The following is a 19,589-nucleotide window of genomic DNA, read 5'->3' on the forward strand; positions in this document are numbered from 1 at the left end:
TAAAAGCTAAGAAAAAATCATTACTTTTGATTTGGTCAAAGAAATGTTACTCTGTGGATTTATAATGTTTTAACTTCTTTTTGCCTGTTTATTTGTTTGGTTCAGTGAGTGCGTGCCAAGGGTATATTCTCATTTCTTTCACAAAATTCTGCACCTAGATACGGAATTTATCATTTCTCCTACAACCTTTGAGGCACCGTAACGTATAAGATAACGCTCCGTCGTAGAAAGTGTGACAGAGAAAATTGCCTCGCTAAATAACTCGCACAGGCTGTACTTTAATATTAAGCCATGCGTCTATACATGATCTTCAATAATGTAATGCCCTAATCCTAATAACAAGGTCATCATTTTTCACCGCATGCATAGTTAAATGTCCTGTAGCACTATGTGGTTAAAAAGTACATGACTAGCAATGATAAAGTTTTGAGTTTAAATCCTGGTTAGGTGTTTACTCAAACCAACCATCATCCCTTCGTTGTCCGTAAATATTTGTTTCCGTTTTTTTGGGAAGTCAAGAGTGGCCATTCTGTGGAGATAGTAGTGACCTCTACTGACGAGGTGACCTCTACTGACGAGGCGGCAATTGTCACAGCGCTTGGCAAGAGTGCTCGTTCAACACAACCATCGCTGTGTGATGTTAAATAAAACAATAATTTAGCCCGATTAGAAAAAGTTCCAGCGTTGCCAGCTGCGGGTTCGTCCAAGCGACCTCGAGCCGCTGTGCAAATCAACGCGCGAATCAAACTAATTTAAAACCATTTCACGAAATGCGTAGAATTGAGCGCTCGTCCAGATTAAACACATTGGCCTGGCTCGGTGGTGGAGGGAGCGCAGAGTGGCGAAGCGAGCCTGCCACCTCAGCCCGTCGACACACAGCTGGCTTGGTCTCGAGACGTCCTGCCAGTGAGCCTTGGCCACTCCGCGCGGCCTCGGGGTGGTGCACCCAGCCTGGCACAAGTGGCCTCCTGGTGGAAGGTGTTGGCCGCGGTTGTTCGTGTCCGCGCGGTGACTCCCAGCAACCTGGGTTCAGTTCCCAGCGACCGTGGATCAGTCGCCTATGGTATCCGAACCTATCCACGGATCTCCCCTCAGTTAGCTGAGGCCTTGTATGATCCGCCGTGGTGGGGGACACTGCCAAGACCGCCAAGCAGTACTTAATGCACGTTCCCTCACAGCACTTGTTTCGGCGATTCAATTCCCGCTCACGGCCACCAGCACCAGTGAGGATGATTTGAACAGGTCCTGGGCCTCAATGAGTACCTGCCATTGTGTATTATCATCGCCACTGGGGAGACAAAGGTGGCCAGGGGTGGTCCTGGCCACCTCACGTACTCGTGTGCCACGCCAGCCTTCATCGGTGCTACTTGCTAACAGCGCTTGCTCTAACCGTCTGTTAAGGCTACACAGAGGGGGTCTTTGTCTTTTTTGTACACAGCATGAGTTTGTTGTGGTGACTCACGGTGGGGTTTGGTGGATCCTCTGCTGCTGCTCGTGGGAACAGGTGACCCGTCCACCACGGACCAGGGCTTTGTGGAGTACCAGCTCGTGGGCCCCGTGCGCTACATGTGGTGGTACCACCTGGTCGGACTCATCTGGGTCAGCGAGTTCATCCTCGCGTGCCAGCAGTTGGCCATCGCCGGCAGCGTCGTCACCTACTACTTCACGAGGCAAGGGCTCGCGATCGCTTCCCAGCAATTTGCTCGTTCGGCCGGTGGCTAAGAGATGTTAACTCCCTCGCCTGGTATGAATGAGGTCGTGGGTACGATCCCGACCCTGACGCCCGCTGTATATTTGGAGTTTGCGTGTCTAAAACAATTTTTTATTTTACCAGGTAAGGCCCACTGAGCTTGTTAGCTTCTCCTTCAGAAGCGACCTGGCTCTCACAAATGATAGCTCAACAAATTGGATTATAATCACGTGGAAACTTATAGCAGTCAAAATAATCCAAATGATAAAACTTGATTTCTACGTAATCCAAATGATCCCGAATGAAAATGCTCTCCACGAGTACCGGCTCAGAAAAGTTTCAAAACACTTGCCTTTGTTAAAAAAAATCACATGGAATGCGCTGGACCTAAATCGTAACTCACAAGCCAAGCAGACAAGTTATTAGCCCGGATGGGGCTGGGGATAGGCAGCCACCAGGGATTAAACACAAATCGTTGAGTGACGTTGCATTGGCAGTGGCGCACAAAGCACAGGTGAAGAAAACAACTCGGCACGTTAATCAATAACGCTGCTGCCTTAAAAGTAATATAATAATAGGCATAGTTTCTGGCAAAAGGCCCTACTTCATGCATAAAACAAGCGCTATAGCAGTGTTCTTCTCCAGTTCGAATAAATATACCGATTCCGAGTATAACACTACGCTGGGTAGGCCAAATTCATCTCGGGACGTGCGATAATCGGTGCTTCTATTTGTCATTTTAATTGAACCCCCGGGCATGCCGTTGTTCCGCACGCGCCGTGCCGGGCGCGCACAGGAACAAGAGCGAGCTGCCGATGACGCCCATCCTGTCGTCCATCAAGCGGCTGCTGCTCTACCACCTGGGCACGGTCGCCAAGGGCTCCTTCATCATCACCCTCGTCAAAATCCCACGCCTGGTCCTCATGTACATTCACCAGAAGCTCAAGGGCACGGTACGCCGCGTCTCCGCGTTCCCAGCTTGTGTTGAAGAGCCTCCCTATGCGTTCTCAGAAGGCTGTGCGGCTGATGGGATGTTTCGTGAGGTTATTTTACGTAAATGAAACGTGAATTGTGAATGCTGTGGGTTTACTCTCCAATACGCCGGCGTGCTGAAGTAGTAACTCGCTCGCACGTTCTGTTTACGTGACCGACCTTACTAATTGGTAGTGTCAGGTGGTGGCGGGTTTAACGACACATTCATATTTACGCGATCTAACCCCAAAAAACCCTCTATTTATGGCCGATGGGAGGTGTACATTTTATATTATTGTTCACGTGGGGGGGGGGAGAGATGTGTGAAGGAGGCATTTTGTCTCCCTATTTTGTTCGGATGTTGTGTCTACGCATTTGCCCCTTCCATCTCCCACATCCACAGAATCGTCCCCTCTGCTGGCACTTCCGCTGGTTGCGTACAGTAGCTGTTGTTGTCGGGGTCATTACGCGGTACAGTGCAGTTGACCGCTACGAGAGGACTCCGGCAATGCTTGAGACGTCACGTGGCCCCGGCCTGCGTTATTGTTCACTTTCTTATTTTATTTCATTTACTTTCTTGGTCAATTTCGGCTCGATGTCCAGTTTGCATGTTGATACAGGTCGGCCCTGTACGACCGTCGCGAGATGCTTTTTGAATGTATTTAAACGCGATGTGAAATTCGAATAACATTCACGTTTTAATCGTGTTCCCTCTTCTCACCGTGGGGCGGGTTTATTTTTTAATGCCGTAATGTTCTTTGGGAGTGAGCGGTACACACGGTTTTGAATGCACGTTCGTCATCGTCGTTGTCACCGTGACCATACGTTGGGCACGATCCCTGCAGTCATGCACACTTGCATTGTGTAGCAACTCGGCAGTAATCATTCAGTCGATCATCGGTTATCCAGCGGCTTCTGGGGGGAATGGGGACGCTGGATTTTCAAAAATGCCGGATAATCACTAATTGGTTTAAAAAACTTATTTTTGAGCATTCTTGTATAACATGTTTTTAGGTGTTGTGGATATTTTTTTAGTGTTTTACATGTGTTTACTATATGGCATTAATAAACATACAAATAGACAAAATGAATATCCTCCATAATAGAGGGTTTTGGGTTTGATCGGGTAAATATAACCGTGTCGTTAAATATCCTTCTGTAAAACGTTACCGTATTTATTGTACCGTACTTACCCCACCAATCTCGAAGGCTCTGCATGGAGTGATGTATGTCCGACACTATTGTTTAAACAATATCATTTGTTTGACCATTGCCGGACTAGTTACAGCCTTTGGAGCGGCTTTTCCGGTTTCCCCGAATCAGACCGGGACCGCCGGATTATGTTGGAAGCCGGATAATCGAAGATTCACTAGTAATGGCGATGACGACGCTGCAATATTAACGACAGTGGCAGTTATGAGATGAAAGTTGCTACTCTGCTGTGCTTATGTCTGCAGGAAAATGCGTGCACCAACTTCATGCTGAAGTGTTGCATCTGCTGCCTTTGGTGTTTGGAAAAGTGTCTAAAGTACCTGAACCAGGTAAGGGCTTTCATTGTTTTTGTTTTTTTATTTTATTTCTGACTTCCTGGCTCTTGTCCTGATGATGTTTCCCACGCAAACTCCCTGCCAAATGACAAAAATTTGGTTGTGGGAATTTGACGTAAACTTAACAGTGAGCTGAAACGATAATAATATACTCGACGCCTTGTTAAACACTTAACCGTGTAACGATTCAACTTGTACTCCTTTAAATGGCGTTGTATGTATATATGATGAACTTCTTTCGCAACGTAATTAGCCAACCGCGCTAAACAGATGTGTGGGGTGGGGGGGGGAAGGACACCAAACTAAACACAATTAGCAGTTCTTAAGAAATTAGTTTTCAATCTATACGATTGAAAAGTGCACAGCTCCAGTGGCTTCCTAATATCGGAGGAAAGAGCGTTCCAGACGGCTGCAGAAGCGTACCTGAAAGCGCGCATCCGTTTAGTAGTTCGCCAAAAGCCGCCGCCTCTGCTGCGAGGATGACCGGAGTTTGCGTGACGGCTTCTGCTCCTTGTCGCCGCTGATGAAACTCGCTCTGGCTCCGTGCGTCCCCGTGCGCCGCAGAACGCGTACACGGCCACGGCCATCAACGGCACCAGCTTCTGCTCGTCGGCACGCGACGCGCTCACCATCCTGGTCTCCAACGCGCTGCGCGTGGCCGCCATCAACTGCGTCGGCGACTTCATGCTCTTCATGGCCAAGGTGAGAGGGAATGACACCCCAGTAGAGGCTGTGGCACTGTCACACGTGACACTCAAGTGTGGGTTGTGGCACTATGACGTGAGACACTGAATCGTGACACTGAACGATGAGCTGGGATGCTGAAATCATGAGCATGTGACACTGTGAAGTGTGACACCACCAACACTGTATTGTCACACTGAATCATGAGCTGCGACATGGCACATTGTGGGCTCATGATGCTGTTGCACCCCATGGAATTCCTCCGGCCGGGGAAGTCTGCAAAGGATCGCCACTGTGGATTCTCCCGTGGGATTCCTCCAGTCTAAATAAAGACTCCGATTCCGCTTCTGCAACGTTGCCCGCGTTGTCTTTTATTCTCAACAAAACCTAAAACTATTTTAATTCGACCAGGCAAGGCCCAGCGAGCGATGTAGATCTTTTGCAGAAGTGACCTGGCTATCACAAATGATAGCTCAACGAAGTGGCCTGTCACGTGGACATTCATCGCAGCCAAATACTCTTGAACGCCTGATGTTGATTCGAAATGCTGGAGGGAAATACCGGAGGACCCGGAGAAAAACTCGCACGACCACAGGGGGAGAGAGACACGCAACCTGCAAATACACGACAGGCGTCAGGGTCGGGATCGAACCACACGACTCCCTTGCATACCAGGCGAGGGGAGTTAACATCTCGCCACCGTGGCGCCCACACAGATCCTGGTGGTGTGCTTCACCGGCTTCGCGGGCGCCTTCATCCTCAACTACCAGCGCGACTACCACATGTGGGTGGTGCCCCTGCTGCTCGTGTGCCTCTTCGCGTACCTGGTGGCGCACTGCTTCCTGTCGGTGTTCGAGATCGTCGTGGACGTCCTCTTCCTGTGCTTCGCCGTCGACACGGAGCACAACGACGGCACGCCGGGCAGGGAGTACTACATGGACAAGTCGCTCATGGTGAGCGGTCGTGGCGGGTACAGGGAGGGGGTGGGTACAGGCACGTGGATAGATAACCGGCTCGGTACGCTGTATCGAGTACTTTGACCAGTGTGGTGACGTATGGTCAAGCAAAGCCTCTTGAGCAGCAGCATGGGGAGGAGGCCTTCAACACGGGGTTGACGATGGCGCTGTTGATAACGATGGCCCTGGAACACGTTGTAGATCGTTGGTGTCAATGACAACCATGACTTGTACGGCGCATTTCCGCACGCTTTAGTTGTCGCCTACGTTGGGGTACCGAGCAGCGTCACGCCGGGCCGAATATAACGTCGGTCGGTGGGTCGGCGAGCAAACGGTGACCCCTCGCCACGCGTGCACCGACCTCCCCCTCCTCTCCCCGCAGGAGTACGTGAAGAACAGCGAGGAGGCGCTCTCCAACCTGGAGCGCAAGCGCAAGCAGGGCCGCGCCTCGGGAGACGCGGGCCGCGAGCTCAAGCCCATGGTAGGTGGGCCGCGCCAGGGCCCAGCGCCGACGCCGGCTCGCGACTGGCCCTTCCAGCTGGGCTACGTGTGCCTGTGGGCGCTGCTGGACTGCGCCGGCTCGCCCGGGCGCGCAGGCCCCGCCGCCCTGTGCCTCCCTGAGCACCTGCTTCTCTCTCTCTCTCTTTACGCCGCGCCGCTGACGCTCGCCTGGCACCTGCAGCGCCGCCGGCCCCGGGCGGTGCGTCCGGCCGCCGCCATTTGACGACGACGGCGGCGGCGGCGGGGGCGGCGGGGGTGGCGCGATTTACGCGGCACGGAGAAGGGTGGCGAGGGTGGTGGGTGGGGGGGGGACGGCACGGAGCCTCGAAGGTACCCGACGCCGCCGAGGGAGGGGCCCAATATTGGGATGGCGACGCGAAAATGGGCGGGCGGCATCTGTTTGTAGCGGTCTTCCCCGTAGGGGCCCTCCTGTCCAGCCGGTGCATGAGGGAGCCTTTCCAGGAAAAAAAAAACAGAGCAAGGCCATTGAGTTCCAGTCGCGACTCAGGGGAGGGTTAATTCCAATACAGGGGGTGATGGGAGAGAGGGCTGTGGCCTGGTGCCAAAAACGTTGTAGCACCTCGCTTGCTGAATGGGCGCCACGGTAGCGAGATGTTCACTACCTCCGTTGCCATCTGTTGGAGCAAGTCCAACTCGGCCACTGCGTTCCAGCCGTGTTGGCAGCGTGTGCACGTTAAGTTGTGGGGTGTTGGGAGTCCCCTTCACCGCTGAACCTCGGACCGCGCCAACAGTTCGGCGTACATTTTATTAGGAGAGGCATCGTGGCCCGCCGTTTTTCAGAGACATTGTTACTCGCCGCAGAGAACCGTAGCAGCACGACGGCACTCGGTGTTAGCTGGCGCCAAACTGTGCCACACGCCGTCCCGCATGGCCTTGTGGGAGCCCTCGGTACCAATTAAGTTATTTAATATTTTGCTCCGATTTCTTTTCCGAGAACGTACACGTACGTCATCGGAACAGAATCGGATTGGGAAAGGCTTTATGCGCGCCAATGTGCGTTGGCCAGAATCGGAGACAGTGGCTGGCACAACTGCACAGGGAGTGGCCTATCTGGATGGGTAATCCCCGGAGTTAGAGGACTCTCTTGGTGACATCTAGCCGGATCGGCTCCCCATATCGGCACCCCATCCCCCACCCTTTCCTCGTCTGTGCTTTGCTGCCAACGCTTTGCCCGCTATCCTTGTGTTTGTCTGAAAGCTGCTGCATCCTGTCTCAGAATCCTGGGAGAAACCTCGCCTGCCTGTCCCCTCCCACCGTGCTCTCTCTCTCGGGCTCGGACGTGATGTTGCCTCCGTAATATAGTTTTTTTTGGGTTAGGTCACGTAAATGTGTTGTTAAACCAGCCACCACCCGACACGGCCAATTAGTAAGGTTTGTCACGTAAACAGAACGTGCCAATTCGTCACTAGTACAGCACACCGGTGTGTTGAAGAGCAAAGCCACAACATTTACAATCTGAGTACGACGTTTCGCCAGTATTTATAACCAGCTTCATCAGGCGACAGCCAAATTTGTGGAGAAATCCTCCTGCTTCGTTCCTTAAATATAGAGGCGTAGATGTGGTGACTGTCACTCGTGAGTCCTTCACGTGCGTCTCGTCTTGTCAGTCATGGACTTTTTATTCAAACGAGTGAAGGCCGGTTATGATGAGCCTGGGGCGGGGGGGTCCCTTTTGTCAAGGGAGACCTCGGGGTAAGTACAGGGAAATGTGCAGAAGCAAGGCAGTGAAGAATGATAGTTGGGTGTAAGCACAAGGAAAGTATTAAACCGGGAATGAAAATTAGCCTGCAAAAAAAGTATCATTAATTTCCCACAGTCAACAGTTAATTTTTTTTCTGTTAAAACCTGCAACGCATGCATACAAATTGTAAACTTTAGCAAGACGTATAAATGATGTCTCTTTTTTAGAACGAGCTTCAGGGAAGCCCCCTTCGTATCTGTCTGCAGTCCTAAGACAGCGGTGGAAGTTCCACAGTCCTACGCCCGAAGCCAGCCCATTGATGGCATCGCCACCTTTGGTTGGTGTCGCACAAAGTGGCACCGACTTCAATCGACCCCCCGGAGAGGCTCCGGCTCCGGGCTGTCGACACGGGAGACGAGCACGGTCCCCCGCCGCTCAGATGAGCAGGACGCCACTTGGGGGTTCTGCATCCTTCCCACAGCCTCCGCACACCCCTAACACTGTCGTGTGTGTGTGTTCGTGTATCTGTGTGTGCGTGTCTGTGGGCGAGTGTCCGTGCGTGCGCATGTCCATGTGTGTGCGCGTGTCCGTCGGCGCGTGCGTATGCAGGCGGCGAGCAACGCGTGACGGGCGCCGCGGGGAGGAGCCAACGTCTTCCACGCTCCGCCTCCCGAGACCTCGCCACTCCATCCCCACCCCCTCCTCCTCCGCAGCAGCAGCAGCAGCAGCCGCCTTCAGGACCCACCGACAGCCCCTAAGTCCACTACCGTCTCCAACTACGGAGGCAGCCACACGGACGACGTTTTGGTCGATGCCGGGGCTGCTTTGGTTACCGCCAATCGTTGGCCTTTGGTTTTCAAACGAAACGACAATGACGACAACAACAACAACAAAAAGCGCGCGCAAGAGGATTCGAATGCCGCCAGTTCACGTTCTTCCGCTCCACGCCGGGTTGCCGTGCGGTTGGCGCTTTTAAAAATAAAATCGACACCAGGAGGAGCAGCTCTGACGCGCATGGACTTGATCCAAGACGAAGCGGCGGCAGCAGCAGAGACTTCCCGTGGTTGGTTCCGAATCCGCAACATTAATCGGTTCGGGCGTAATAAGAACGTTAGAGAGTTTTTGTTGTGGAACGACCAAAAAAAAAAACCCAACATCTTTTTCAGCCCCTTCCAGCAACACGATGTAGTGATTCCTAGTCGTAGCGCCAAGAGGAGTGGGAGTCGTGGGGGTCGTGGGTGCTTCTTGTGGGGCGCGCGTGTGCACGCTCAGCAAACCCACGTGACGCTTTGGCCCGTTTTTGGGAGGAAAGTGAACAAAAGAAAATTGAACGCGGTGGAGCCGTTTGTGAGTGCGGGTTTGACGAGCGGGCTCCAGTTTTAGTCGATAACCTTAGGATTTATAGCCTCTGAATAATTGTGGCGTGCATCTTTGAAAATGCTGCCTCCAACTTGGTGCAAGCCAACACATGAAATGTGCCTAGCGTGCAGGGGTGTGGGGTTCTTTTTTGCAAGTAAGGGGGGAGGCGAGGCGGGGGTTTTGGGGGACCGTTTTCAGCGACACGTGTGACCCGTGGCTGGGTACGATCACGCTAAAGCCCCCTTCTCTGCCCGGTGACAAGCGGCACTCGTTTTTTTTTTTTTTTAATAACAAAGAAGTCCCGTGAAAACACGTTTCGCTTGATGCAATTTTTACTTCCTGCTGCGCGTCGACAGGGGTTGACGGCTCACGCGCCGGTCGGGCGGACGGCGAGGGGTGTGTACACAGAAGCACGGGGGAGTGGCGAGCCAGCCGCAGTCTGGGGCAGGAGCAGTACCCCACGCTGCCCGGGGGCCTTGCATCTTCACACCGTCGTCAGCCTGAGAACCCTACGCAGACTGATTTAGAATGAGCAGGTAGACTAATATAACACTAACTTTTTTATTGTACTTTTACTTACTCTCACACTCGGTCATATAGGCGCGTGAATGTGTGTAATGGCAAATGGGGGGGGGGGGGTGTGTGCTTCCCGGTTATCACACCGTGGGTGGTAGGGTCTACGCATGATGCTCGAGACCAATTTGACTTGAGCAAAGCAACTTGGGGTCGAGTGCGTGAGCGCCGCACATCAGCTGGGGGTGTTCTCTGGCGCGGGGGGAACCACCTGTCGCTCAGCGTGGGTCTCGAGAGAGAGTCGCTGGCTCGACCCCGACGTCCACGCGATGAGCAGCAACCCTTGGTGAAGCAAGTCGTAATAAATTCGTTCGGTGTGATGTTCAAACGGCGTTGGTGGGATCCAGTTGGCTCTGCGCGCGAATCGTGTTTACCGGGGGCAGCGGCGGCGGCAGCGCCTTACTCGCAGTCTGCGGGAGGCCTTGAGATCACAGCGCTCGGCCAGCAAGTTGACACAAAGCCTATCTTCCCTTCCGTGTCAATAAAAAAAAACGAGCTCCGCTTTTTACGACGGCCGACAGCAGTTGTCGTCATACAGAGCGACAGACACGGGGTCGCCTCCGCGGGGGTCATTCGCGGCGTTGACACACCGCTGGCTTACGACTGCCGGCGGAGATGAGCTGACAGCTGAACAACCCCGAGCGAGGGCGCGGTTGCCCGCTCGCCCGTGTGTGGACACACACTGGCGGCCGTCCACCGGCTGTAGTCGTACGAGCGAACTGAATTTTATTCGCATCGGAAGTACACGTTCTGATTTGAAGCCGCGTCCTATTTGCAAGATAACTTCAGTTTACAATGTGGGGCGGGCCGGGGGAGCGGGTGGAACCCGTGGCGATGAGGCCGTTGTGTGGTAATCGAGAAACGCTGTGCTCCGTGCTGCCCGTTGCCTGGGCAGGGAGCACGCTGGCGTGGGTATTTCCTCTCTCCTGGCTGCACAGACTAACGCCCCCTACCGATGTATCGTTTTGAAAAGCACCAATGTGCAACTCAAACTCCGAGATGTGCCACACGCGCACGCCGCATCTTCGACCGGTGGTCACAGGCACCCCCAGGTGTTCTATTGTCATTATCAAGTCGTGACGCAGGTCAGTAGTTAATAAAACCTGAAGGCAACCGTATTCGCCAAATTCAAGAATGCTCAAATCCAGCGATTGACAGAATGACTCCTGTGCTAAACTTTCGCGCTCGGGGCATGCGTACGATGCCACCTACCCAGCCATCCCGCCCGCCCCATCCTCCCAGCTTGCGAGTTTTTTTGGCTTGAAGAGTTTGAGAAGCCCTGCACTAACGAGTAAATAAAAGAAAGCCTTTTTGGTTTAGGATATTTTTGTTTGGTGGTATTAGCTACATCTGCGATTAACGCAGTGCCTTAACCCGTAGTTCGTGTTGACGTAATGACGTTAAACTGCGGAAGGAGCTCGATTATGGATTGACCGGTGAGAAAGAGCCTGGCCGTGTCGAGACGGAGCCTGGAGTGCGTGAGGGTTGCCCCCCCCCCCGACCCCCCCCTCCCCCCCCCCCCCCGTCGCATGGGGGACATGGATCTCGCTTGGAACACTTCCGTCGGAGTCAGACGTGTGTGCCCGTTTCTTTTTGCTTAACCAACCCACCTCTGTCGTCCCCTCGCTCGCCACGGGTCTCCCCCCCCCCCCCTTCCCGGCTTGCCGCTTCCAATTTCTACCGAGAGCGAGCACTGGGGAGAGTGGCCACGGATTCAAGAATGGTTTCTGGAGAGGCAGTTCAAGCAGGTGAACGCACGCGGTCATTCCACGAGGAGTTGCGCCGGTCGGGAATCGCTCTGCTTCGGCGCTCTGCCAGGGTTCGATGAGAAATGTTGGGAGGGGGGGGGGGTGTGGTCGACGTTGCGGTGAGAAGGACGCGTCGGGCGTCGGCTCCATCCTCCCTGAGTGTGCGGGGTTCGTGATCCCCCGTGTCCCCCCCCCCCTCTGCCTGCACGCCCATTGACTCTGTTGACTCTGGAAGTGACGGTCCGCGTCAAAAAGCTCGTGACCTCCATCCGTTTGAATCCTCGGGCGTCTCTTGCAGTCCGCGAACTCGGAGCCGCTCCAAGTTGGCAAAAGTTCGCCTCGTCCGCCCCACCGCCGCGTTAAGACGGAAGCTTCGCCTCGACCTGGATAACCTCGCGATTGAAGCCTTGGTCGCATTGAGTCGGGGGGGGGGGGGGGGGGGCAATATTCTGGCTGGAGCCAACCTCAAAGTCGGTCTCCTGGAACCCAGCTGGAGGCGGCGAGAGCCGTCTCGGAGAGTGGCGGCCTCTCGCGTTTCCACATTCCAGGGCTCCAAGTGGAGCATGGCATGGAGCCACACTGTACACGGGGCAAGTTTCTGACGACAAAAAAAAGACCCCCATCGGTAGAAATGACCCTGGGACAATGAGCGGTGGGGGGTGCCCCCCCACGCCCACGTCGTGCCAACCGGTTCGATGGCGCGTTTTGCTTTTGCGCGAAATACCCCGGTCCGCGGAAAAGAGCGTCTGTGCGGATTTTTTTTCCTCTCCAGTCGCACAGCCCGTCAAGTCCCCCCGCCGTCTGTGGCGTGTCCACGGCGTGGCGTCTGTCTCCCCGCTCACGTGGGGGATTGGGGGTTGGCAGCGTTCCCCGTCGACGTCGTTCGTGGAGAGAGGCCTCCCCCCCCCCCGCCCCGTCACTCGTTCGCTCGAAAATTGGGAGCAGCCGAAATTGATGACCCCGCTGTTGATTGACAACAACGCTTGAAAAGTGGTATTTGTTTTCATCGAGTACCACTTGACACCAGCAGTGCCACCACAGCCGAATGTAATGCCCATTTTCAACGAATGCATGAATGCGGAGCCGTAGGCAGCCCCCGTAGGGTTATCACGGTTCAGTGTTATTTTTCAGGGCTCATGAAGATAGACAAACTAGGATTATTACGGTTCAGTGCTAAAGCCCGCAGTTTGGCTTTCCTTCACCTTCCCCCACGAAACACCGGTTAAGCCCTCTTCGCTCTTGACAGATGACGGTAAATCGTGGTGTGTGCTGGGTTATTTTTTCAGAAACAATTTTGTCACTTGACAACGCGAGCTTATACGCATCCTCCATTGCACTATTAGAAGCGGGTGTTTTCGCTCGGAGGGGATGACGTTTTAAATATCGGAGCCTTCATTGGGATTTAATCATCGCGGATGATGATGACTATGAAAAAGAACATTGACAGAATTCTTGGTGGAAAATCCTAAATCCGCACGTTATCCGTACCCCAGCCGCCTGGCCGAAGCGTCGCTCCCGTCGGTAAGAGCAGCGAGGCAGGCCCAAGTGACAACGCCGAGTTGTGACCGCTGCCGCTCAAATCCCCGCGCCGTGGTCCACTCGGCCTCCTACTCGTGTCTCCAAGGTGAAAAAACATTTACGCGGCGGTGGCGGCGGGTTGCCCTTCGGAGGGAACGATCGAATATCCGCCACGTCCATCTGGGACCCGCCAGCGGCCGGCTCGTGTGTGGTGGTGGGGGGGCAGGGTGGTGGGGGGCGCGGGTCTCCGGTCGCTGGACGCAGCCCAGACGCCGGATTGTGAACGAGGGGGGGGGGAGACTTTTGACCGCTTAAATTTTCCACCGCTTCTCTTCGCCACTTCCGACGCTGCCTTTTGCAACCACGGCGAGACGCCGCCGCCGCCGTGCTGTGGTGCGGGGAGGTTGATCGAGGAACGCTTTGAAGACGTCTTCACAACTTGGCAGTCTTTACTTAGACCGCAGGAGGAATCCGATGAGCTGTAAAGCTCTTTATTTTTTTGCGCAGACGTCTCGTCGTGGCCACGGGGTAAGACACGTGACAACAACAAAGAGTGACGCCAAACATCGACGGCACCACCTTGGGCAGAGCAAGCAAGGGCTTTTTTTTGTTATGTAAAAAAATTCAGCACGTTAACGGACAACATCCGAGGTGAAAGTGAAATTCTTGGACGCTCGCAAGCGCCACCGATCGTTTGACGACATTGTTTGGGACGCAGTGAAAGCAAATGAACGCTTTATTTGGCATTCGTTGTCGAACCATTTGAAGTTGCGAGGTCGGATCGTGTTTTAACAGCCAACGGATGGGTTCGAAATGATGCACGATGCGTAAACAAAAATTGGGTCAATTGGCGCTTCCGCACATTCCCCTTGTGGCCCTGTATAATTGTGTTGTAGGAGGTGGATATCGGACGTTTTGTGTACACATCCCCACGGAGTGGGCATGGCGCCAGACTTTGTGCACAGGGCGAGGAGCGAGTCCCAACAAACCCGCGTACTTGATGCTTTATAATTTTCTCAAAAAAAATAAACTAAATAAAAGCAAAGAAAAAAAATGGAATTTACTCAAGGCGGTGAAAGAAACAAAATTAAGTGGTACTTACTTTCTAACGTTGGCTTTGTGGAATAACCAAAGTTTTTGTTTTTACCAGGATCTTTGCTTGAATTGTGTGTGTGGGGGTGGGGCGGTGGGGGAATGATTTATAAGATGTACAATACTTGTGTGGTGAGGTTTCTAGTTTTTTTTTTTAACGGGGGGTGGGGGGGGTTTCATCAGTTTTTTCACGGCGGAGTCGGGGAGAGCTTTCCGTACCCCACAGCCTGTCCCAAGGCCTCCTCCCCCCCCTCCCCACGTGTTGCACTTTGGCCAGTCCCGGTGCCCTCTCTTGCAAGACAGCCAAACCCTTGTTCCTTCAGCCACTCCATTGCTGTCGGGTTGAGCATCTGTGACCATTGCTCGCCCTCGTATTCTTAGGGATGGGGTGGAGTGGGGGGGTACCTTTTACCACCATCGCGATTAACAAGATGAAGCTTTATGGCTGATAAAGATACGGTCGGGCGAACTCTTCGGAGGATAACTAATCGTGGCAGAGAGAACAAAGGCAGAGATTGTGAGCAGAGAATTGTGTGACTTATCGATGCAGACAATGATTTACCATTTTGGTCCGTGAACTGCAGAGCCATTCCACTGCTGGATGAGATCCTTTCCCCACATCGTGCAGGCCGTGAGGGCAGTTTGACGATACATGGGTGCCGCGGTGGTTAGGAGATGTTAACTCCCTTGCCTGGTATGTAGGAGGTCGTGGGTTCGATCCCGACCCTGATGCCATGTTCTATATAATTGGTCGCGTATTTTTTTTTCTCCGGGTCCTCCGGTTTTTCCCTCCACGTTTATTACCAACCATGCGTTTTAGATAATTTGTCCTACTTTCAATTTCCACATGAATAGCCACTTTGTTGAGCTATCATTTGTGATTGCTTGGTCGCTTCTGAAAAAAAACTTTTTCGCTCAGTGGGCCTTGCCTGGTAAAGTACAAATAATAGTTTTGGTTTGGTGACGGCGGTTGTGGAAGAGTGCAAAGCAACAAGTGGGGTGTTTCTGCAATGCCCTCTGCTGCTCCCACTGTCTACTGCACATGTCCTATACGCATGGTGCCACTCATGCACACACGAGGCAGGCCCCCAACAGGTGCTTGGCTTCTGAGATGTGGTGGCGGCATCGGGTGCATCCCAGATTTACAATAATATGGGAATTTTTAATGATACTAATGTCCACAAGCAAAGACAAACCCTGGGATTATATTCGCTATAAACATTAATTTGTAAAATAAATGTGTTTATAACCTTTACATAAACGTTGTAATGAACTGATATTTTGCCACAGATTAGCATTTTCCTTTGCTCACTTGTTGCAAAGAGACAACAATTACTCGCGCGTAAAGGTTTTGGTATTTAACATCCACAAACTACACAATTAACATGAATTGTTATTCAAAGTTCGGAACTGTCTCGGCACCACTTTGTAGCGTTGAGTGATGGGGGGGGGGGTGGGAGGCTGGTCAGGCCCCGACTGCGTTGAGCCAGGGCGCACTGGCAGCTGTGGGAACCAGCGGAAGGAAGCGCTGCCGTGGTGTGGCGATATCGGTGACATACACAGTGACCTCCTGGCATCGACCACGTAACGATCCGTCACAATCGTCTGCCCCCTCTCCCCCTTCTGCTCTGAACAACGGCAAGCATGTGATCTTGTTCATGTTCTGTGTTTCTCATCGCGACGGCCCTGAATTGATCCGTCCCTGCACTACCGCGCTGGGCTTGCGTGTGCCGTGCGGTGCGCTGTTTTTGCCAATTGTGCTGGAGCTGGGCGGAAACATCTCGCCGCTGCTGAAAATAAGCCTCGCCAAGACCGCCGTGGCCGAGAGAGTGTCCGTTCATCACAGCCTGCCCGACCCGCAGTGCTTGGGCCCCCCGGTACAAAGAGGGCTTTTGGTCAGACCAGTTGAGTTGGCCTCGTGGCCCCACCGATGGGAAATGTCGTCCCCGCCAAGAAGTCATTGGTCGGGTCTCCACGGCCCAGCCATGTTGAGACTTCCATTAAGCCAAGCAGGGTTATACTATAATTGTAATTTTAACTCGAGTATAATTGGACTGACTAGAAGAAATTTGGACAATTGTTCAGGCAGACGGCACCTCGCACTTTCGTGGATAATTCAACATCGCTTCAGACCTAAGTGGAAATGTACAGCGCCGTGGATGAACTTTTCAGTCTGTTGTCTTTACGATGTGGCGATTTGATCAAAAAAATAGGAAGACATTACATCCTTTATTTGACCAGGAGATAGCACTGCTTTTTGCAAGGAGACGACTTGGGGTTCATCGAAAATTCTGCCCCAATCACCGGCGACTCTTTGGGAAATCGCAATTGTAAGAAGTCCGCATTCTTTTGGTCAACTCCGTCCGTGTTTTTAAAAGTTTTTTTTTTATTGCATCTGCCGAGTGTTTTCATAAAACAAGGGGATTCCATCGCTAAATTAAAACCTAAGTGGTGAAGATCCAAACGTGATAAGCCACAGGTCTGCGTAATTACCGCGTACTTGCAGGTTGTTTCACATGTAGTTTACACGTTAACAGATTGGCAACAACACGAACAATAGAAGACGCCCGAATGTTTTGCTCCTAAGCTGCCACCATTCATTATTTGGCAAACGCTCCGTTGCGCGCACTCACTCGCGTTTCTTTTCGTGGAGCGGTCGGTAAGGTTCTAGATTTGAAGCTTTCGTGACTGCAAGGATTCATACTCTTAGGTTTTTTCGGTAAAGTCACGTAGGTAAAAAATTAAAATTAATCAAATAAAATAAAAATCACGACGTTTCGGAGGCAACACAAGCTTCCGTCTTCAGGTGGAACCGTCACAGCACGATAGCTGCCTCCGAAACGTCGTGATTTTTATTTTATTTATTTAATTTTTTAACCTACGTGCCTTTACCGAAAAACCTAAGAGTACCCGTTGCGTGCAGCCTCCGCACATTTGGTGACGACCCCGAGTCGGGTGTTGCACAACACGTGGGATGGAACGAGCGGGCGGGCGGTCATGGGGGGTGTCCGCCACGCTGAGCCATCTGCCGCCTTTCATGTCTCGCTGCAACAAAGCCATCGCCTTTGTTGATTGTCTCTCTCTCTCGCCCACTCAGCTTTGGCAGTTCACCCGACACAAAGCAGTACCGCCATTCTTCACCTGAGGACGGCTGCTTGCGTTGTGGCCGAAACGTCGTGAGAATTGTATTTTATTATGTTTTATTTTTATTATTTTATTATTTCCATTCTACGTGACTTTACCGAAAGAACCAAGAAGATGTACCGCCATTGTTGGCAGGTGACGTGCCCGCGTGCGTGTCGATATCTTCACACAACCGCCGTTGTTTATTGGGATTAATTTCACGAAACTTTAAAGAGATTTATCTCATACTCTTCTCTACTATGTTTAGCATGAGTTTGCAATTAGTTTTAATATTTTAAACTCGGTAACCTTATTTTATTTGTAACCTATTAGTCGCATATTAAGTTTATATATTTGTGTTAAGATGTAAACACAAAACTAACAATTGTTATGAGCAATGGAGGTTGGCAAGCTTAGATTTTTTTTTTTCGTTGAGGTCATATCTGAAAAGAGGTGAAATACAAATCGACTCCCAACAACCGCTCGGGATGTTTGACCAGAAATGGCTTCAATTTGTTTTACGTTCCAGGTCAATAACGCAACCGGTAGAACAGAAAACATCCTCCGAAGCAACCAAAACATTGGCACTACACAACCATCGCATTCGTCAAACACCCTCTACATAATTCTTGTCCTCGTTACAGTCTTGCGGTGTGTGTGTGTCGGGCACCTCCTCTTGCCAGCGAGCCTTCGACACCACGTGGCAGCCTCAAAGTGCACCTGGCCTGGCACGGGCGCCGTGGGGACGTCACCGTCACTGAGTGGCGGCTGTGTTGGCATTGGCGGAGATAGATTGAAGCCCACCCAAATTGTGCAGAAATGAGGCATCCGGGTTTTACTCCCCCCCCCCCCCCCCGGCTCCTGTAATCTCTCTCGTCCGTCCGATACTTCGCAAACCCCCTTACCCCCAGGAAGACGCCGCAAACGGGAATGTAACAACAACAACAACAACTTCTGCGTATTTCTATTTGCTCCGCTGGCGACAAAATCTTGCCAATCGACCGGTGTTTGCGATTGTTCGATCCTTCCCCCCCGTCCCGGCCCACCCGATGCTGCGTCGTTGCGAGGAGATCTTTTTTTGGGGTCGAAATCAACTTCTTACGTCCTTTGTATTTGACTTTGCACGTATTTTGTAATAAAAACAAATCTTGTTTTTTTTTAATCACTAAGCGGGAGGCGTCATTGACTTTACAAAGAGCTGGTCATTCGCGACCTTTGCTCTGCAGTCCAGCGGTCGTGAATCTTGCGAGTGAAAATATAGTCGAGAAGTGGCCTCTGCGTCAGTGTCGCCCACACGTGTGTGTGTCTACCTGTGTGTCTACCTGTGTGTGTCTACCTGTGTGTTTCTACCTGTGTGTGTCTACCTGTGTGTGTGTACCTGTGTGTTTATCTGTGTGTGTGTGTCTGTGTGTGTGTGCGTACCCGTGTGTACCTGTGTGTGTGTCTACCTGTGCGTGTGTACCTGTGTGTGTGCGTACCTGTGTGTGTTTGCGTACCTGTGTGTGTGTACCAATAACAACGGAGGGCGGAGGAGCGACGCTCACAACAACGAGCGGAGCGCCGGGTGGCTAAAGCACAGCAAGTTGGCACAGTAGGGGGCACAGGTGGTGATCAGCCAGTCATCTCGGTCATCTCAGTCAGTCGACCCGTGGCACCTGCTGGGTCTGCCCTGTGACCTGCCAGCGGGCGTTCGACACTTCACGTGGCCTCAAGGTGCACATAGCCTGGCACAAGCGTCGTGGTGACGTCACCGAAATCGAGTGGCGAAAGGCGGTTGTTGTGTGTGTACCTGTGTGTGTGCGTGTACCTGTGTATGTACCTGTGTGGGGAGCGATAGTTGTTAGCGCTACGAACCCAGCGACCCGAGTTCGATTCCCGCTCACGGACAAGACCAGTGACGATTATCTGAACCGGTCCAGGGCCTCCCCTAGGTCGACTCGGCCTCAAATGAGTACCTGGTGCGGTGTGTAAACATCGCCACTGGGGAGACGAAGGCGGTCGGGCGTGGTGCTGGCCACCCACCCCCTCGTGTGCCGTTCCGGCCTTCATAGGTGCTCGCTAACAGCACTTGCCCCTACAGTGTCAAAGCTATACGGGGGATCTTTGTATCTGTGCGTGTAACGT

General features: G+C 52.5%; 1 protein-coding gene across 2 annotated transcripts in view; it reads left to right on the top strand.

Annotated features, from left to right (window-relative positions):
* SLC44A1 (solute carrier family 44 member 1) overlaps positions 1-18,627 on the top strand; it is a 78,206-nt gene extending 59,579 nt beyond the window's left edge. For both annotated transcript variants that reach the window (XM_061564623.1, XM_061564632.1), the window contains 7 exons: positions 1,505-1,670; positions 2,487-2,643; positions 4,120-4,203; positions 4,774-4,911; positions 5,610-5,846; positions 6,232-6,330; positions 8,662-18,627. In XM_061564623.1, coding sequence (XP_061420607.1) covers positions 1,505-1,670; positions 2,487-2,643; positions 4,120-4,203; positions 4,774-4,911; positions 5,610-5,846; positions 6,232-6,330; positions 8,662-8,679 — 899 coding nt within the window. In that variant the 3' untranslated portion in view covers positions 8,680-18,627. The remainder of the gene's footprint in view (positions 1-1,504; positions 1,671-2,486; positions 2,644-4,119; positions 4,204-4,773; positions 4,912-5,609; positions 5,847-6,231; positions 6,331-8,661) is intronic.
* The last annotated feature ends 962 nt before the right edge of the window (positions 18,628-19,589 follow it).

This window comes from Lethenteron reissneri, chromosome 4 (genome assembly GCF_015708825.2).
Source record: "Lethenteron reissneri isolate LAM-NWPU_2019-01 chromosome 4, ASM1570882v1, whole genome shotgun sequence".
Taxonomy (NCBI): Eukaryota; Metazoa; Chordata; class Hyperoartia; order Petromyzontiformes; family Petromyzontidae; genus Lethenteron; species Lethenteron reissneri.